Genomic DNA, 18,985 nt, shown 5'->3' with positions numbered 1-18,985 from the left:
TACATGACTGTTTGTGGGGCACTGCTGTGCGCAACTGGCTGTTGCGTATCGCCCACAAAATACACAGTCAATCCACTTTACACTATATGCTGTGAAGCCCTTTCAGACGCCTCAACGACGTGATAAGGTGCCGTATCAAATGCAAGGAATATTATTGGTGAGAAAACTACCATCAGACAAGTATCCTGTAACAATACAGATGGCATTTATATCAATACATTTACAATAACAATTTGCAGTTATTTAATGCCTTTTATGTCGGGACAATATCTCGGTGCACTTCACACTGGGAGCTCAAGTGGTGGGTGGTAAAGTACAGTTGGATAAAGTAGGTCTTAAGGTGGATTTAGAAGGTGGGAAGGGAAAGGGGCGAGGTGGAGGGTCTCCAGGCTGGAGTCCCAGAGAGCAGGGCCGGAGTGGCTGAAAGCGAGTCCTCTGATCATCATCTTATCATCTTATCTCTGTGTTCAGAGATAAGGCAATAATTGCCAGGGGAGATGTAGACAAACTGGTCTGGGAGTAATAAAGGCTGATGACCTGTTTGTGCTAAGTAAGTGGAAGATGGCAGCTGATTGCTTTGGCCTTCAGGAGAGGAGTCAAAAGCTCTGAGAAGTACAAAGTAAGATTAGCTGGAATTCTCTTTGTATGTTTAATTTCAACACCTTCTGCCAGGCGGAAGAATTTAGTTGTTCCACACTCTCTCTCCTGGGCTCCTTAGCTCATAGCAGTGTTCTACACTTTCCTCATTTAAATTCTACAGAAAATATGCGTTGATCAAGCAGTAATACAATACTGAACGATACACTACTGAGTTTTAGTTGTAACAACTGCACAGTGTTAACATGAGGAGTCCTGTAGAATAGTAGTTAGAGCACTCGCCTCGCAAGCGAGAGAACCCGAGTTCAATTCCCGGGAGGACGAAATCTTAGGCAAGTTTCCTTACTTCTGACACCTCTGTTTACCTAACCTGGTTGTTAGTCAGTTGTCGGATCGCTTTATGGGGGTAAAGATCCCTTCAAAAAATAATAATTTGGTCATTCAACCCATGACTGTTCATGGACACTGCTGTGCGCAATTGGCTGCCACATTTCCCCCATAAAATATAGTCAATTCATTTCACAATATATTCTGTGAAGTGTTTTGAGACAACCTTATAAGGCATTATCTCAGATACAAGGATTATTATTTGGGAGGTAAGGGTAGTAAGGGATATGGAGAAATGGTAGGGAATGAGATTCAAAGATCTGCTAATAAAATAGAACGGGCTCGATGGTCTGAATGACCTCTTCCTGTACCTATGTTTTTTTCCCCCACTAAATAACCCACTCTCCAACCATCTTCTGGAAGACTCGCTTTATTTGCAAGAAAACTCACTCGTGATTCAACGAAAATGTTACAGATCATTTGTACAAGTTTCATGCAATGGACGGGGGTGTGGGGGTGTGCTGGGCGAGGGGGTGGAGACGGAGGGGGTCGGCATCTAGCGATTCAGAATATGAAAGTGAGAAATGAATCTTAAGGCAATGCCTTCTCTGCTCGGGTCTGGCTTCAACCCACCAAACTCCGTCTTAACTCTGGAACGCTCTCTTCCTCTCTCCCTCCGCCTTGCCCCTTCCTTCCCCATCTTCAGATCACACCTGAAGACCTTCCTCTTCAACCGTGCCTACGGACACCTCCCCCACGCCCTGGCTTGGCGTCGTGCTCTGCCACTGTCGAGCGCTCTGGGACGCTATCCTGCCTGAGGGGTGCTGTTATAAAGACAGGTTGTTGTTGTAAGGGAAGTGCAGATAATCACTGAATTACAGGGATTTACGTTTCAAATATCAAAGACCACTTTCACTCTTCAGAACCTTCCCCAACCCCCACCACCGGCTGTTGGATCTAGGAGCTTCCTACACTTAGAAACGCTGCTTCGAAAATACATTAGAGAGTAGCTTTTCCACACTGAGACCTCAGCAAGTAAACAACAATAACTAAATTACATTTGCATAACGCCTTTCACGTCGGGAGGACTTCCCAAGGCGCTGAAAACGTGAGGTGTGGCACAACAGGCTCGAGGGGCTGAATGGCCTACTCTTGTTCCTATGTGTATCATAAGGCTGTAAACCCATTTAATTCGTTGCCTCGTATTTTCGCTTAACCTCTAAGGCTTGTGTCCGTCCATCCCATTGTATTAAACGCTAGCTTATTTTATTTCTTTCTCTTTTTTTCACGGACTGCTGCATTTCACTCGCAAAAACAAACTTTCGGGCGCAACTGAGATGGGCCTTGAGACTAGTGCAATGTCTGATGCGTACAGACGGCTACCAAGTCAGAGTAATTGGCAACCAGTGGACTACCATTCGAATGCTTTACAAACATCCGCACCGCATTTATTGATCACGTTTGCACAAAAAGAAACAAATATATTCAGTACTCATTGTGATATATATCTATGTATATACTGTGTAGCGTTTTCACTAACTCTGTAAAGAATGTGCATGCATAAATGAAGAGCTAATACATTTCAGTTATCTTATGTTTTCTCGCTCGCAAGAACGAAAATTTGGCATTCGATTTTATTGTCGCTTATCGGTCGTGTGGCTGTTCGATGTTGAGTAAGAATTATTTTCCTCAGAAGAGGTGGGGTGGGGGCGGGGGGAATAAAATACATGAAAAATAAATGTGTTTTAGGATGAAAGGAAGCTTTTCACAGCTTACAACAGAGCTGCGATATAGCTTATTAACAGAGCTTTTCGCAGCTTATCCAGACAAGATTCAGGCTAGGCATCGGCTGGAAGTGCCATCAATTATAAGTAAATAAAAATAAATATTGAGAGTATTGCTTTACTTAAGCAGAGTGGTCCAACTGGTGGCCCGTGGGCTGATTTTATCCCCGCCCGCACCCCCCTTCCATTTCATTCGGCCCACCGGCTCCCTCCGTAAATGTTATGTTTCTGGAAGGGACACCCAAAAGTATTACCCTAATCAAATCGGGGACAGTTCTCAAATAGGGCATCTGACCCTCAGCAGCCAAAAGATTGGACCCCCCCCCCCCCCCCCCCCCGACTTGAGGGATTGGTCCCTACAGTGCGTTAGACCACTGAGCTTCTGCTTGTAGGATCCACGTTCATATCCAGCTCTAAGATGAGCTACGACGGCGCACAAGTTCTTGATAGTGAGTGCTTTGTGCATTGTGCTTAAAGAATACCCTCAAGATATCCTGGACTGGGGTTTCGGGGATGCCTGTTTCCTCTGTCTGGTGGTGTTTGGAAAATCCTATCTCTGTTATATTTTATAAGAATATAAAATTGCTTCAGGCCAATTAATAGCCACGACGAGCTCCATGCGTAGTTGATATCAAGGGCTCCAAGTCCCCCAAGCCTTGGCTCTCGCCAACCTGCGCTAAACCTTTCCGGAATTAGTTAAGTGGGATGCTTCTCTCACTGGTTTGCAAGGCTTCCTGTTTTAGACACCCTCCTTGTGAAGTGGAGTCAGTCCTCATGTGCACCCCTGCTCTATGTAGTGCCGTGTCACGTGTGTATATTTCGTGTGCAATTTCTTTTTTAAAAAAAAGTTGATTTATTCCTAGGTTAATGTCCGAGTGAGTCACGGTGGGGTTACGCCGGTTGGTTTAGTGTGTGGGGACTCTTTTGCTATAAGTTACATTGAAACGCTCCCCTTGCCACCGGCGAGCTGGTGCTTCCATCGCCCACCCTGTTTCGTTATCGCCCTCGGGTCGCTGTGTGACTTACTTAAAAAACGGTTTAAGGTGGAGCCGCAGATTCGCACGTCCCCCCGATAAAGACGCGGCATTAATAAGGTGTGAGAATTGTGGTCACCATGCAAAGTATTTACACGCGTGTGCGAAGAGCGCGGCCCACCGCGCGTCTTCTCTGGCTTTTAAATCCTGCGTAGCGCGTGCCACATGGAGACGGGTTTCCGTAGCGTCGCCAACATCTGGTTCCAGTGGGTGACTCCCAAGCCACCGCTCTCCGGGCCGATGATGACGTGTCCGATGTTCTCGGTCCTGCCGTCCTCACAGCTCTCAGCCACTGTTATTCTCAGCGACAGCTCCTGTGTTCACGGGGAGAGCAAGCGTCAGGATGTTTGGTATTAATAATAACAATCCTTGCATTGGGTCGTGCGCCTGGAACATGGAAATGTCTGACAGGTCATTGATTGACTGTTGGTCAGGACATAGGGAGGAAAAACTCCTTTCTTTTTTCGACTAGTGATGCGGGATCTTTAACGTCCGCCTTAATAGGCAGACGGGACCCTGTTTTAACATCTGATCCGAGGGTCAGCGCTTCCGACAATCACACACACACACACACACACTGCACTGGAGCGTCAGTCTAGACTGTGAGTTGAAAGTCCGGACGTGGGGCTTGAACCCGCAACCTTCTGACCCGCTCGCGCAACTCGGATTCCTTATTAAGAAACGTCGCAGCTTAAGCCGTTGCCGATAGCTTGTCGTGTCACGGATTGCTCGCGTTGGTTTAGCAGCGCCTTGGGACACCCTCCCCATGCGAAAGGCGCTATACAAATCTAATCCAATGTTGTTGTTGTTTAATGTTAAGGCGAGGTGAGTGACTGGCAGGTTACCTGCAGGACAATGGCTGGGACTGGGAAGATCATGGCTTCATTGTAGACCGGGTTGGGATCATCTCTCTTCACTCCTGTCTTCTTCTTGCTTATTTTCCTTGTGTCTTGAAGAAGATAAACTTTGACGAACGGATCTTTTTGGGGCCAGGAAAGAGAGTCATTAATGTAAAAATCAAACCTCACAGCAACATCCCTGAAGCACTGTGCATTTTTATTTCATTAGATTATTTTTTTATTGTATTATAAAACTGTGTGTTCAATTACTCAATATCGCCGCGACGGAAGAATGCAGTCTATCTCGAGAATTAACTTTTTATTAGTTTCCTCGATCTTTCATTTTGTCTGCAATAATCCAAATTAGATTTGAAAAATCATCTGGCCAGCAAACCCAGTTATCTATGTCTGTTACTGTTTCCAATTTCTTTATGAAAGAAAAATCTTCTTTTGTAATCCATACCCAACCAGTCATTAGAAGCAGCAGCTTACATTAAACATTAACAAAGTGCAGCGTTACTGAATTTTTGACTCATAATACTTATAATTAGAAAATATTCACGTCCTGGAAATCTGTTAAAAGATGTCAGTGGGTATCAGATCCTCCTGAATCAATGCCTTATTCTACAGCTCCTCTGTTCTTAATGTGTCTGTTGATGATAATCCTTGGATTTGATGCCGTCGTTGAGATGTCTCACAGCGCTTCACGGGATTTAACTGTTAAGTGCAGTGTGTTTGTAGGCGAAAGCGGCAACAATTCGCACATGGCAACATCCCGCAATCAGCCATGAAGTGAATGATAAATTTTCTCTGGGAGGTTGTTGGCTGGGGCACTGGGAGAAACTCCCTTCTCTTTTTGAATAGCGCCAGTGGTCTATAACGTCCACCTGAACAGGCACAGACGGAGATCTCGATTTAATGTCTCGTCTGAAGGTCAATGTGGCTCCCCACCAGCACTGCACTGGACTGTGAGGACAAGGTCCTGACATTGGGGCTTGAACCTACTATAATAATAATCCTTGCATTTGATATAGCGCTTTATCACGTCATTGAGATGTCTCAAGGCGCTTCACAGAATGTATTGCAAAGTGTATTTTGTGGGTGAAATGCAGCATCCAGTTGTGCACCTCGATGTTCCACAAACAGTCATGGAGCGGGTGACCAAATTATTATTCTCTACCTTCTGAATCGGAGGCGAGAGCGCTGCCCTCTGAGCCTGGCTGACTGACGCTGTACTACCAGAACACGGACATTCTCTGGGGCATTTCGACGACTGACAGCGTTGAGAAGATTCAAAATCATATCAACTCACCAGATGTGGTCTTTCCATTGGTCCACATCAAGTTCTTGGCTTTGACCACCACCACTGTCAGCCTCTCTGCTGTTGGCAGGTAACTGAGTGACAACAGGACCTCCCCCACTGTGTCCTTTGCCTGTACACACAAAATCAGCCTCAATTCTTCCCGTAAACATAATTGCTAGATCTAAGCAGACCAAGGTTCATCCAGTTCACCTTCCCACATCCCATGCACATGTCATGTCCCAAACTATATACTGTATAAAAGATCAGTGGATCACACAAATAATAATAATAATCCGTACATTTGTTACAGCACCTTTGATGTCAGGAGGACCCCCCCCCAAAGCACTTATTGAAAAATGTAGTGACTGTTGTAGACAAATGTGGCAGTTTGTCCCCACATGAATTGAACGATCAATTTTATTTGGTGGATTGTTGGCCATGACACCGGGAGAGAGAAACTCCCTTCTCATTGCGTAGAGTCGTAGGATCTTTAACGCCCACCAAAACAGGCAAGCGGAGCCTCGGTTTAACGTCTATTTAGTGCCTGTTCCTTGTTCCAAACGTTTATTGCGTCTGTCACTGAGCTACGGTTATACGCGTCTCCTGAAGTTGATGGTGGTCGTAATTCCCACTCACACTCTTTCGTACATTTATACATCTGTCTTGCTCACGACTGTAAAATACAGTTGTATTTATAATCCATCTTTGTAGCCATTGGTCTCTCTATCACATAACGATATCTGTATATCCATAACTATAGGGGGACATCTCCCCCTTCCCTTCTCCCATTTTTACCAATCTTGAATGCATGAGTCTGTTTATAATATAATAATAATCCTTGCATTTGATACAGCGCTTTATCACATCTTCGAGACGTCGCAAAGCACTTCACAGAATATACTGTAAAGTGAACTGACTGTATATTTTGAGGGCAAATTGCGGCAGCCAATTGCGCGCAGCAGCGTCCCACAAACAGTCGTGGATTGAGTGACCAAATTGTTATTATTATCATTATTATGGAAGGGTTTAAAACGTGAGTTACAATAATATAATGTATAAAATTTAGATATAATAATAATATATAACGTGTAGACTGAGGTACCTGGAAACATGCAGTTTGCGCTGTCGACTGGTTCGCCCACAAAATATAGTTAATTCACTTTATGGTACATTCTGCGAAACCCGTTGACTCGAAGAAATGATCAGGCGCTGTATCAAAATGCAAGAATTGCTGTTGTAGACTGGCTGATACCCTGCGCCTTGGTGATGCCATCCGCAGACATGGGGTAAATTTCCACATGTATGCAGATGACACCCAACTCTACCTCTCTGCCTCCACCCTGAACTCCAGGACAACTGGTGTCCTGACCGACTGCCTGTCCGATATCAAGTCCTGGACGAGGACCAACTTTCTCCAACTCAACGTCAGCAAGACCGAGGTCCTCCTGATTGGCTCGCGCCAGCGCCTACGCACCTCGGGCGCTGGCTGCATCGGCCTTCATGGCTGCACACTTGACCTCACTAAGCCAGTCAGGAACCTGGGGTCTTGTTTGACCCTGAACTGTCCTTTCTCCCCCATGTCCGCGCCATGACCGGCACTGCCTACCACCACCTCCGCAACATTGCCAGACTCCACCACTGCCTCACCCCTCAGGCTGCCCAAACCCTCACCCACGCATTCGTTACCTCAAGGCTTGATTACGGGAACTCCCTCCTCATCGGCCTTCCCAACTCTTCCCTTCACAAGCTGCAGATCATCCAAAACTCTGCAGCTCGTGTACTCTCACGCACCAGGCTCCGTGACCCCATCACTCCCACCCTCGCACAACTCCACTGGCTCCCCATCCCCCAGAGGATCGAGTTCAAGATCCTCGTCCTCACCTTTAAGGCCATCCATGGCCTTGCCCCCTCCTACCTCTCTGACCTGCTGACTCCCTACCAACCTTCCAGCTCCCTCCATTCAGCAGACTCCGGCCTGCTCCATGTCTGCTGCTTTCAGCCTCTTTACCCCCACACTCTGGAACCCCATCCCACGGTCCCTTTGCCTCACTTCTTCCCTCGCATCCTTCAAGGCCGGTCTTAAGACCCTTGTCTTCGATCATGCCCTTGGTCTACTTCCCACCTCTCTGCCTTCCCTCACCCCTACTCCACCCCTCTCCCATGCTCGGGCCCCGTCACTTGACTGTTCAGCGCTTTGGGACGTCCACCTGACGTGAAAGGCGCTCTATAAATGTCATTTTGTTGTTGTTGCTGCACGGAAAGCGTGTCTGGTCTGTCATCCCACCCCCACCACCCACCCTTGCACCCATCTCTCCCCATGTGACATCTCTCACCTTATTGACGTCTTGCAGGTAGAGCCAGGCGTTGAAGGGTCTGCAGCTCAGATCCAGGTCTGACAGTTTCAGGTCCGCCAAGCCGGTGCTGATGTTCCGGTCGTCCTCGTCTATTCCGAAGACGGAGAACCTCAGGCTGTTGTCCTCGAGAGCCGAGGGGTCCAGGGGGATGGAGAACCGCTCGTCGAAGAAGACGGAGAACGCGTTCCTCTGAATCTGCACGAGAGAGAAAGCTCGTCGAATGATTCCTGGAGCGGCTACTCCAGCGTTGCTCTGCCTCTGCCCCTAATTCACCCAAAGAGGTTTGGAAAACTTTGCAACCATTTGACTTCAGTGATAATAATAATTCTTGCATTTGATACAGTCCCTTATCACGTCTCTGAGACGGCTCAAAGCTTCACAGAATATACTGAAAAGTGAATTGACTGTATATTTTGTGGGCGAAACGCGGCAGTCAATTGCGCACAGCAATGTCCCACAAACAGTCGTGGATTGATTAGCCAATTTATTATCATTTCAATCTCACAGATTCCTCTGTTCCCTTTTCCACTCTCCAGCTAGCTGCATAAGTAATCATTGGTACCCATTCTCTTCCCTCTCTGGCTCCCTTGACTACCTAACCGTAGGAATGACTTCTCTGCAATACTGACTTTGGCGAGTGATTCCTTCCAATTCTTCTCTCGACAGTAGATTTGCTGATCTCATGCTGCAAATTTATATAATATTAATGATAATCCTTGCACTTGATGCAGCGCCTTTATCGCTTCAAAACATCTCAAAGTGCTTCACAGTAATTACCATTCAGTGTAATGACTGTTTTGGGAATCTCTGCAGTTATAATAATAATAATAATCCTTGCATTTGATATAGCGCTTTTCACGTCGGGAGGACGTCCCAAAGCGCTTCACAGAACACACTGTAAAGTGAATTGACTGTATATTTGTGGGCAAACGCGGCAGCCAATTGCGCACGTAGATTGAAAATGACCAATTTATTATTGTTTTTGGTTTTGGAGGGATTATTATTAGGCGTTCAGTCCTACATGTGCTCCTGTGTTCATTATCACAGTTTGCCCGCAGCACAAGTGGTGAGCTAAGTAACAAGTGACACGGAAGTTGAACATGTTGGATTGCTGGTCAGCTTGTGATTTTCAAACTGTGTCCTTACAAACAATGTCTTTGCCTTTCAACTCGGTAAGTGTGTTTGGCTTGAGGCAGTGGAGAAAAATGACTCCTGCATTAACATCAGTACTTTCTGTTCCTTCTCCACTGGTGCTCTCTACTCTAATCCCATTTTTTGCAGTCTCTCAATCTCATCTGCCGCTCATCGCTCCCCCACTGGAGCTCTCTATTCTAAGAGCATCTACCCTGCCCTTTGCCCTATCGCATCTATGCCACTGCTTACTCCCCCAGTGGATCGCTCTACTCTAATCCCATTACCCTGCTCTCTCCCCAACTGTGCTGGTGCTCGCTCCCCCAGTGGATCTCTCTACTCTAACCCCATTCCCTGCTCTCACCCCATCGTGTCTGTGCTGGTGCTCGCTCCCCCACTGGAGCTCTCTACCCCAAGTGAGACTATTATATTGCACTCCTTAAGCAGAGTTCTGCAATGAGGGTATAGTTTCTTTTATTATCCTGCCAAACATAGTATTAGAGACTGTCTGGTGTACAATATCCCTGCCCCAAAATAAAATAAAATCCTGAATTTGTGACACAGAACAGAGCCCCCAACCAGAGTATAGAGTAGGTTTAGTGTAAAGCAACTTCAAAATGAATTTACCCAAATTGCCTCTTTTTCTGCAACATCTCATTAATTATCACCCGTGCATTGCATCTAGTTATGCCGTTCACACAGGAATACAGCCAACCTTTGGCCTGTTTTTTTTCCCTTGTGCCGCAGATCTCACTAACGAGTGAACAGCACAAGTCAGCGACTGTGCGGAAACAGTCACTGATGGCTTCCATCTCCTCGGCTGTCAGGGGCAACAGCAGGTCTGACCCGGGAATACGACACAGAGCAGAAATAAGCCAATTTGTGACGGGCGGAATATTTTCTGTGCTTTGCACGTGCAATATACTTGCAGCTTAGCTCTCAATAGTGTAGTAATCGCAGTACTTCTCTGTATTCTCATTACAGAGAGAGCAAGAGAGAGAGAGAGCAAAAGGTACATAGACAGAGCGAAAACCAGAGACGGACATATATAGATATATATACAGAGAGAGATAGAGAGAGAGTGAGAGAGGTGCTGATGACTGCTCTTTCAGCCATTGCGCCACAAAACTCAGGAAACTTCTTCTATCCCTCTCCTTCTTGCCCCTTCCTTTCTCATCTTCAGATCGAGCCTGAAGACCTTCCTCTTCGATCATGCCTGTGGTCACCTCCCCCACCCCCACCGCCTCGGTGACGGGCTCCGCCACTGTCAAGCGCTCTGGGACGCTACCCTACGTGAGGGGAGCTATATAAATGTAAATTGTTGCTGTTGTTGACTGTTCCACTCGAACCTCAGTGGAATGCTTTTTATCATTCAGTCATATAGAGCAGGTCAGGTTTGGGTAGCACTGCAGTATCAAACTGGATCAATGAATACCTCCTACAAGCCTAATGCTTCAATGATTCCCTTAATAATAATAATAATAATAATCCTTGTATTTGATATAGCCCCTTTATGGAACCAACTATTCCGAAATATTATCTGCGAGGCACCTTATCATGTCTCAAAAACGCCTCAAAGGATACACAGTAAAGTGGTGTGACTGGGTATTTTCTGGGCAAAATGTGGCAGGATAGATGTCCTACAACGGCCAGGGAGTGAGTGACCCATTTTATTTGGGGGATTGTTGTTACCAGGACACCATGAGAGAGAAACTCCCTTCTCTTTTTGAATATGTTTTTGAGTTGTAACGTTCATCAGGGTAGGTGGGCCTCGGTTTAACGTCTCATCTTAAAGACCCCAACGTGGAGATTGAAACCATTTGAAGCCTTAGACTGTGAACTCATAGACCCTGACGTGGGTACTTGAACCCACAACCTTCTGGCTTGGTGGCGAGTCTGCAAACGACTGAACCAGGCTGACTTGAGAGCTTCACGTATGTAGGCATACCCTGATGGCTCTTTGCGCTTGCGAGCCAAAGTTCTTTACGGGCAGTGCTCTGTCTGCTGTCTCTATGACTGTGTGTGTGTGAATGTATGTGCGTGTGTGTGTGTGGTGGTCAAATGTGAAAACGTTCATGTGACTTACTCGGGAAATCCCAACGATTTGCTCATCCGGCAGCAAACTGATCCTCACGAAGCAAGACTCAAAGTTGCCGTCCTCTTTCTCCAGCAGGTCCTTGCCTTGCACCAGGGTGACGTGCAAGGTGTTTGAGTTCATGTTGTACTCAAGGCACATCTCAATCTGGCCCACGGTGAAGTCCTGACCAAAGTTGTTACCAATGGAAGAGATGGAGTTGAGCGAGTCAGAAGACACAGACTTTTTCATGGGCCCGTAATGGTGCGTGTCAACGTCTTTAGTCATCAACTGCAGAGTGCCAAGCTCGTTGATGTTCTCAAATGTCTCGTCTATCTTCAGGCTGGACTGATGGCTGAGAAAGCCCTTCTCTGTGTTCTTTTTATAACTTGAAGCTGTTCTCTACGAGAGCGGGGTGGGGGGTGGTGGAGGGGGGGGAGGTTGGAGAGAGGGAGAATGAAATTGAATAATTGTGCGCAAGGCCAACCGTATCATTATGATGTTTTGCTAAATTTAATGATAATAATCCTTACATTTGGTATGGCCCCTTGTCACATCGAATGCGCTTCACATCAAAGTGCTTCACAGGATTTACTGTAAAGTGGAGTGACTGTGTATTTGTAGGCAAATGGAGCAGCACAATTTTTGCACGGCAGTGTCCCACAAACAGCCACGGAGTCAGTGACAAATTTGATTTGGGGGACTGTTGGCTAGCTTTTTTTTNAGCTAGGAGAGAAGCCAGCTCTCATGGCCATCATCAAGGCTTTCCTCGGGACTCCTTGGCTTATGGCAGCTGGTGTCCTCGATTCCCTCGCCTTCCCTGGACCCTCCTCTGTGATCATCCCTTCGGTCATCTTTCCCTTCCCATCCCCTTCGGCCAGCACCTCCAACTCCAATGCCAAACCGGGACTGTCAAGCACCTTGGGACGTGCTCCTGACGTGAAAGGCGCTGTGTAAATGTACATTTGTATTGCGTTCAGCGAAAGAGTGACTCCTGCAGGGAATAATCATCAGTAACCTTTGCGACACTTGTACAGCCCAGTGACACAAGCAGAGTTTGAATGAACCTTACCTTTTGCCTGACCTCGGAGTACGAGGTCCCATATTTCTGCTCAAGGTATCTGTAGTCGTAGTTCGGAAAAGGCGAGGGGGCAGGATAGTTCCCAGATTTCCAGAGTTTCCATAGATTTACTCCAACTAGAGCCAGAATAACGAGGACTCCAGTTCCATAGATTCCGATCTCCCAGGCAGGTGGGCTTCTGATGACTGTAAGGTGACAATAATAATAATAGTGATGAACTATTAATAATCCTTGAGTTTGTTACAGCGCATTTGACGTCAGGAAGATGCCTCAAAGTGCTTCACAGGATTCACTGCAAAGTGTAGTGACCGTGTGTTTTCGAAGGGGAAGGCGGACAAATTGTATTATCAATTTCACAGCTCATCTTAAAATCATCTCTTCTTTCCCCCCCCCCTCCCCCCGCCCCCACCAAACACAAGTTGCTGGATTTTCTGGATACAGAAGTTGCTGGATTTTGAAATAAAGAGATCACAGTCGTCTCTGTGGGGTGAATGCGGGCTACGGAGAAGGTGACAGCGCCTCATTAATTACCTTCCCCATAAGGTTGCACGCTCCCCAGTCTTTGCTTAAGCCAGAGGCTATTTCAAGCCCAATATTTTTACTGATGCTTTCTATGCTTCGGTTATAAATAGTTTGGCATTAGTTATTTTTTGGATATTTCCAAATCTCATCCGTGCATCTTTTATTTCTCCTCACCTCCTCTTCCCCCTCCTCCCCCCCCTCCCCACCACACCTCCCCCCTTCCCCCCACCCCCTCCACAAAGCAAGGCTTTTGGCAGAATGGGAACCCTTTGCCCCACTTGCCCTAGAGCCATTAGTTATTGAGCCTTTCTACTGCACCGCCTGACTATCAGCAAAATGGGTTATCATTCCCCGTGGGACTCGTGAGATGTCTCTGCTCGAGATGCTATTGACTTTAGAGACTCGCTTGCTTCTTAAAGTCGCATCATACGCATCAGCGTTTTCGTTGTTTAGCTCTGTGAGCCAAAGCAGCTTGTTTCTTAAGAGCTTTTTGCTGCATTGACGGACGGTTTGGGCACCAAACTGCTTGCAATCGGCAGTAATGGATATGCAAACAATTTTTATGTTGTCGTCCAACAATCTCATTCCCCTTTGGCTGTGTGTGCAAATAAAGATGGTTTATTTACACGTGCAACAAGGAAACCTTCATCCTGCCGACTCTCGTTCCCTTCCCTCTGTCTGGGACCTGAGGCCGTGCTGGAGAGCTCTAGATGTGCCCACGGGGGCACCGTTAAACATCTTCATATTTCCTTTGTCTTTACTCTACAGCGTTGCAAGCCGCAACGGATCACACACATTTTCACTGCTTCTCCCAGCTAAACCCTGCTTCTCGCCTACTTCCTCACAAAGAAAGCTTTGGGTGAAAGTGTATCAAAACATCGTCATATACCCAAAACGTTAACTCATTTTCCTCTCTTCATGGATGCTGCCTGACCTGCTGTGTGTTCCCAGCGACTTCTGTGCGTATACCAGATTTCCAGCATCTGCAGTACTTTGCCTTTTGGTTATTAAGTGAGTCCAATGGCTTCTATTGTCTTTCCTAGTAATTTGTTCCAGCCGTTGACTGCCCTTTCCTGCAAAGAACCAATTCCCGGTGTCTGTGTCCCACACTGTTCTTCCATGTATGTCACCTTGTAAAGGAGTGCAGGTGTGGGGTAGGTCAGGACAGACTCCTTACAGTCCAAACGAAGAACGCAATGTGAACACGGAGCTGGATGGCTTACTTAGGAACCACTGTAGGCTCCTCACTACTCACCACTGATGTGATAATCCACTAGGCTTCCTTCCATGGTGGACAGACAAGTAACCTTTTCAATGGGCAGCTCTTGCCTGCAATGGAGAGAGCAAGGCAGGGAAGTACAATCATTGCTACAGTAATCTATTGAACACCAGGTCTGAATGGCTCCATGATGTAGTTTATTGTGAGCTACCCCAGCACAATTTTAAACGAATCACCAATTCATTCTGGAGGATCGTAGGCCAGTATTGTTAGATGTCCATAGCAAATGCAAAGTGGACCTTAGAGGCACAGGTGAGGCAGCCCTTAATCTGTAAGACAAAGTCCCTAATAGTAAGGTTGCCCTCGGAAAGCACAAACCATCCAATGTGGTTATTCGTTCCAGGAAACTGGGTGCTGATTTGGTCCAGAGATTGGCTGGAGCCTGCCTGCAAAGTGAATATTGTGTACAGTCTTAGGGAGAGTGCGTTAGTCAGCTGTTTATTGTGTGTTTGCTCTACAGAGTACTTATTGCATACATTGCTCAGAGAATGAAGACTTTCTGACAGATTGGCGTATATCACTGTACGCACCTCACAATGACCGGCTGATCCAAGCTGTCCTCCCACTACTGCTGGAGACATCAAAACCCTGTCAAGCAGCAACCTCAGGCTGGGCACAGGACATATCTGCTGTGGGAGAGAAGCAATGATTATTATAATGGTCAAACTCTTCGCCAGAGAAGTGCTGCTTGGATGGACTATCAAGGCAGCAAAGGCTTAATGCTCTGCTTAATTCTTCGCCAGATTAGTGACGTTTTACAATAAAAATTCTTATATTGTACATACTTTGGGAGGACGTCTCACAGTGCTTCACAGGATACACGGTAAAGAGTAGATAAATAGTGTGTTTTGTGGGTTAAAATAATTTACTTAAAAAAATCCTCCGATTTTTTAAAAAAATCCATCCAAGATTTGAACCTTGCTACGTTTTCTGAAAAGGCTCATGCCTCAAACCTCACCTACACTGTCACTACACTTTATAACGAATCCCATGAGGCGCTTTGAGAAGTCATCCTGAACTGAAAGGCGCTGCATCAAATGCACGAACAACAAATTACATTCGTACAGTGCCTTTCACGTTGGGAGGATGTCCCAAAGCGCTGGACAGATTTGCACCCGAGCTGGGGGCTGGGATGCGGAGTGGGGGAAGGTAAGCGTAGTAAGTTGACTGAAGATGGCCATTGAAGGAGGCAAGGGAGGGGGCAAGGCGGAGGGACTTTGGGATGGAGTTCCAGAAGGCTGAAGGCTCGAGCGCCAATGGGTAAGCGGGTGGGGCGGGGGACGTGGAGCAGTCCACTGAGAGGAGGGAGCAGATAGGTTGGTATGGAATTAACAGGTCACAGAGGAGTCCGGTAGCTTAGTGATTAGAGCACTTGCCTCACAAGGGAGAGGACATGGGTTTGATTCCCGGGCACGGCGAAACGTTTGGCAAGTTTCCTTACTCCACACGCCTCTGCTTACCTAGCAGTAATTTAGGAACCCGGTTGTTAGTCAATTGGCGGATCGCTTTTCCGGGGGTAATAACCCCTTAAAAAAAAATAATTTGGTCACTTTAAACCCCGACTGTTTGTGGGGCACTGCTGTGCTCAATTGCATTTTGCCCACAAAATATACAGTCAATTCACTTTACAGTATATTCTGTGAAGCGCTTTGAGACATCTCGAAAATGTGATAAAATGCAAGGATTATTATTATTGTTGTGGGGAGGAACAAGGTCGTGGAGGGCATTACAGTAATGTTAGATTGGTGCACACTGATTAAACGAAACGTCCTGGGAAACGGCCAACTTGTCTTAACTCCTACAAACCTCTGGTCTGCCTGAGTTATTGAGCCAATGCTGTTCACTAATATATTGATGCTCAGCATTTATTATCTACATCAAATAAATTTACGAGATCTTAGGGTTGAGTCCAGAGTGATTAAGATTTCCAGTTAAATTTAATTATCTTCCACCTGCTGTTTGTGAAATGCAATCGGGGAACAGTGGTATTTTAACAATAAATTCTACATATTATTATTAATGCTCAGAGCTGTGACTCGTCTCGACGTAACTGGTGGGGAAAAAAACATTCGTCAGATTGATGTACGCTTCGCTTTACATTCAAATCAAACACAATCTTTTCTTTATTACATCTGAGTCACACGTTGGGGTGAAAATTGCGAGGTGCTCATTTGAAATTGGAGACCCAACAGTAATTAACACATCCACTGGTCCTTGTTGTCCTGAAGGCAGTCCCCCCACCTCTGCCCTGCCCACCCCCCTGCCATAAGATCACAGGTTGGTCTAGATGAAGAAGGATCCTCATCCCATCCGATCTCATCCCTCTAGAACGCCCACCCTAACATCCCCTCATGACAGCATCAAGCTGCTTACTAAATGAGTCCCAGTGTCTTGGCCTCAACCACTTTTCCGGTCAACCCTTTTCCAGTTGTTAATTAACCTCTGCGTAAAGAAAAATTTCCTGATGTCTGCCCCGAAATTTCCCTTTACAACTCTAAACCCGTGTCCTCTTGTTCTGCTGTCTTCATACACACTAAAGTATTGATCTGGGCTGAAAATCCTCTTATTATCTTCCCCAGGGGTTGGACATTGGATTTCCGGCTGGTGTTAGGTAGTGGCAACCGGTTAATCAGAAACCGGTTTCATTAACTTTGTTCTTTTTGCCTTCAGCAAGTTCTGGACAGCAGTCGATGTGTTAATTATCAGACAGTTGCGATTTTCAACGCATATGTTGATTAACATGTCCCCACATTGCAATTCGCCTACAAAATACAGTCAATTCGCTTTACAGAATATTCTGTAGCGCTTTGAGACATCTCAAAAATCGGATAAAGCACTACACCAAATGTGAAGATTATCATTATATATAAATAATTCGCACCCTGATATTTCAAATGCCATGATACCATTTCTGTATTCATCTTTGCGAGGCCAAGAATGGAAACCTAATTAATAATCTTCCAGTTTCACTCTAGCTTTCCCAGTTTAATATCCTCTCCCGTAGCCTCTTTGTCATAATGCTGCTTAATCTGACTCAATATCACCAGATCATTATCTTTGATGGTTCTTGATGTAATTTCTCTCTGTCTTTTTCTATTTCACCCCTGAATTGTCCACTCTCTCTCTCTCTCTATCAAGTCTTCCCCCCCCCCTTCAGCATCAATGAGCATCTCTGTTCTCACCATTCGTGGACTTGAAATTTCACATAGTACCTAGTAAGCCCATGGCAACAACAAATTATAATTGTGTAGCGCCTTTCACGTTGAGAGGACGTCCCAAGGCGCTGGACAGTCAGGGATTTGGACCCAAGGAGTGGTGGCGGGAACGGAGGGTAGGAGTAGGAGGGTGACCAAACATGCGGTCGAAGAGGAGGGTTGAGACGGATCTTGAATGGAGTTCCAAAGCTATTTATTCTTTTTTTTAGAGAGGGATGGGTGAATTCTTGTGTGTGAATTCTGTCGTGGCAGATATACGTGCTGCTCTTTTCAAAGGGCCGACACAGACACGATGGGCTGACTGGCCTCTTTCTGGGCTGATTAATTCTATGATTCCATGACCAGCTTTAATGCTATCATGTCTCGGCTTTGCAAAATGATGAAGATTTGATTAACAAGAAGACCCGAATTAAGAACCACTGTCTTGAAATAATTTGGACGCTGCTTTGCTACGGTTCTAAATTTTTGCTGCTTTACCCCATATATTCCATCACGTTGCTTCTGTTTGTCATCCCTGTTCTGTGAAAGATCCTTTACTCAGTGTCTGCCCTTCCTGCCTTTATTGTATGCTTTTCTCTATTACCTTTCATACTCGTGCGTCAAAGTGCGTTGATTATTTTGACCTGTGACAGTCTCTCGCCTGAGGATCCAATATCCTTCAAACCCTTTGTGAAGCTTTTTTTCCCTGCCCTCCCCAATGGTGGAGTGGGCAAGACAGGGGACGTGAAGCAGGCTGCAGCCCGCTGAGTGGAGGGAGCGCACAGGTTGGTAGGCGGTAAATCTGATTGATTTACACGCCACAGTAAATCCTGATTGAGACGTCCTCCTGACATGAAAGGCACTGTATCAAGTGGAAGTACTGTGAAGTATTATGAATTATTATTAACCTGTTCCTACGCTGTCTATTGAGAAAGATCTGTTCTGTAAGAAACATATGGTTCTGACATTATGCATTGCTTTGAAAGAGCGAGCACTGAGTTCTCTTCAGCACACAATACAAATGAAGGTAGTGATGTTTTATTTTTTCGGTCTGCATACAATCAATTAAAAAAAACGATCCACTTCAATCCCGAGAGAATCATATGATTGATTGAACTAGAGCTTCCTCTGGCTTATGATTTGGAGATTTGGGGACTCTTGTAGTGTAGTGGTTATCGCCCTCGTCTCCCAAGCGAGAGGACCAAGGTTCGATTCCCAGGTGGGGAGAAACCTTCGCCGAGGTTCCTTACTCCACATGGCTCTGGTTATCTAGCAGTAAGTAAGAACCCGCTTGTTAGTCGATTGGTGGATCGCTTTTCCGGGGATAATGCACAAAAAGAACACGTTTGGTCAATCACTCACTCCACGACTGTTTGTGGGACACTGTTGTGTGCAATTAGCTGCCGCGTTTCGCCCATAAAATACACAGTCAATCCACTTAACAATGCATTTTGCGAAGCCTTATG

At 46.0% G+C, this 18,985-nt stretch overlaps 1 protein-coding gene across 1 annotated transcript; it reads right to left on the bottom strand.

The window, feature by feature from the left end:
• Positions 1 to 3,272: 3,272 nt before the first annotated feature.
• syt12 (synaptotagmin XII) lies at positions 3,273 to 15,062 on the bottom strand. The gene is made up of 8 exons (XM_007904801.2): positions 14,856 to 15,062; positions 14,302 to 14,375; positions 12,516 to 12,709; positions 11,456 to 11,845; positions 8,218 to 8,433; positions 5,894 to 6,014; positions 4,588 to 4,721; positions 3,273 to 4,056 (listed from the first exon to the last, which is right to left on the bottom strand). Exons 2-8 carry the CDS (start codon positions 14,333 to 14,335, stop codon positions 3,883 to 3,885), a joined length of 1,263 nt encoding a protein of 420 aa, XP_007902992.1. The 5' UTR covers positions 14,336 to 14,375; positions 14,856 to 15,062; the 3' UTR covers positions 3,273 to 3,882.
• Between the last annotated feature and the right edge of the window lie 3,923 nt (positions 15,063 to 18,985).

Source organism: Callorhinchus milii, unplaced genomic scaffold, assembly GCF_018977255.1.
Source record: "Callorhinchus milii isolate IMCB2004 unplaced genomic scaffold, IMCB_Cmil_1.0 Scaffold17, whole genome shotgun sequence".
In the NCBI taxonomy this organism is placed as follows: Eukaryota; Metazoa; Chordata; class Chondrichthyes; order Chimaeriformes; family Callorhinchidae; genus Callorhinchus; species Callorhinchus milii.
Note: the sequence above shows the minus strand (reverse complement) of the source record. Positions and strands in the feature narration are given on the sequence as shown.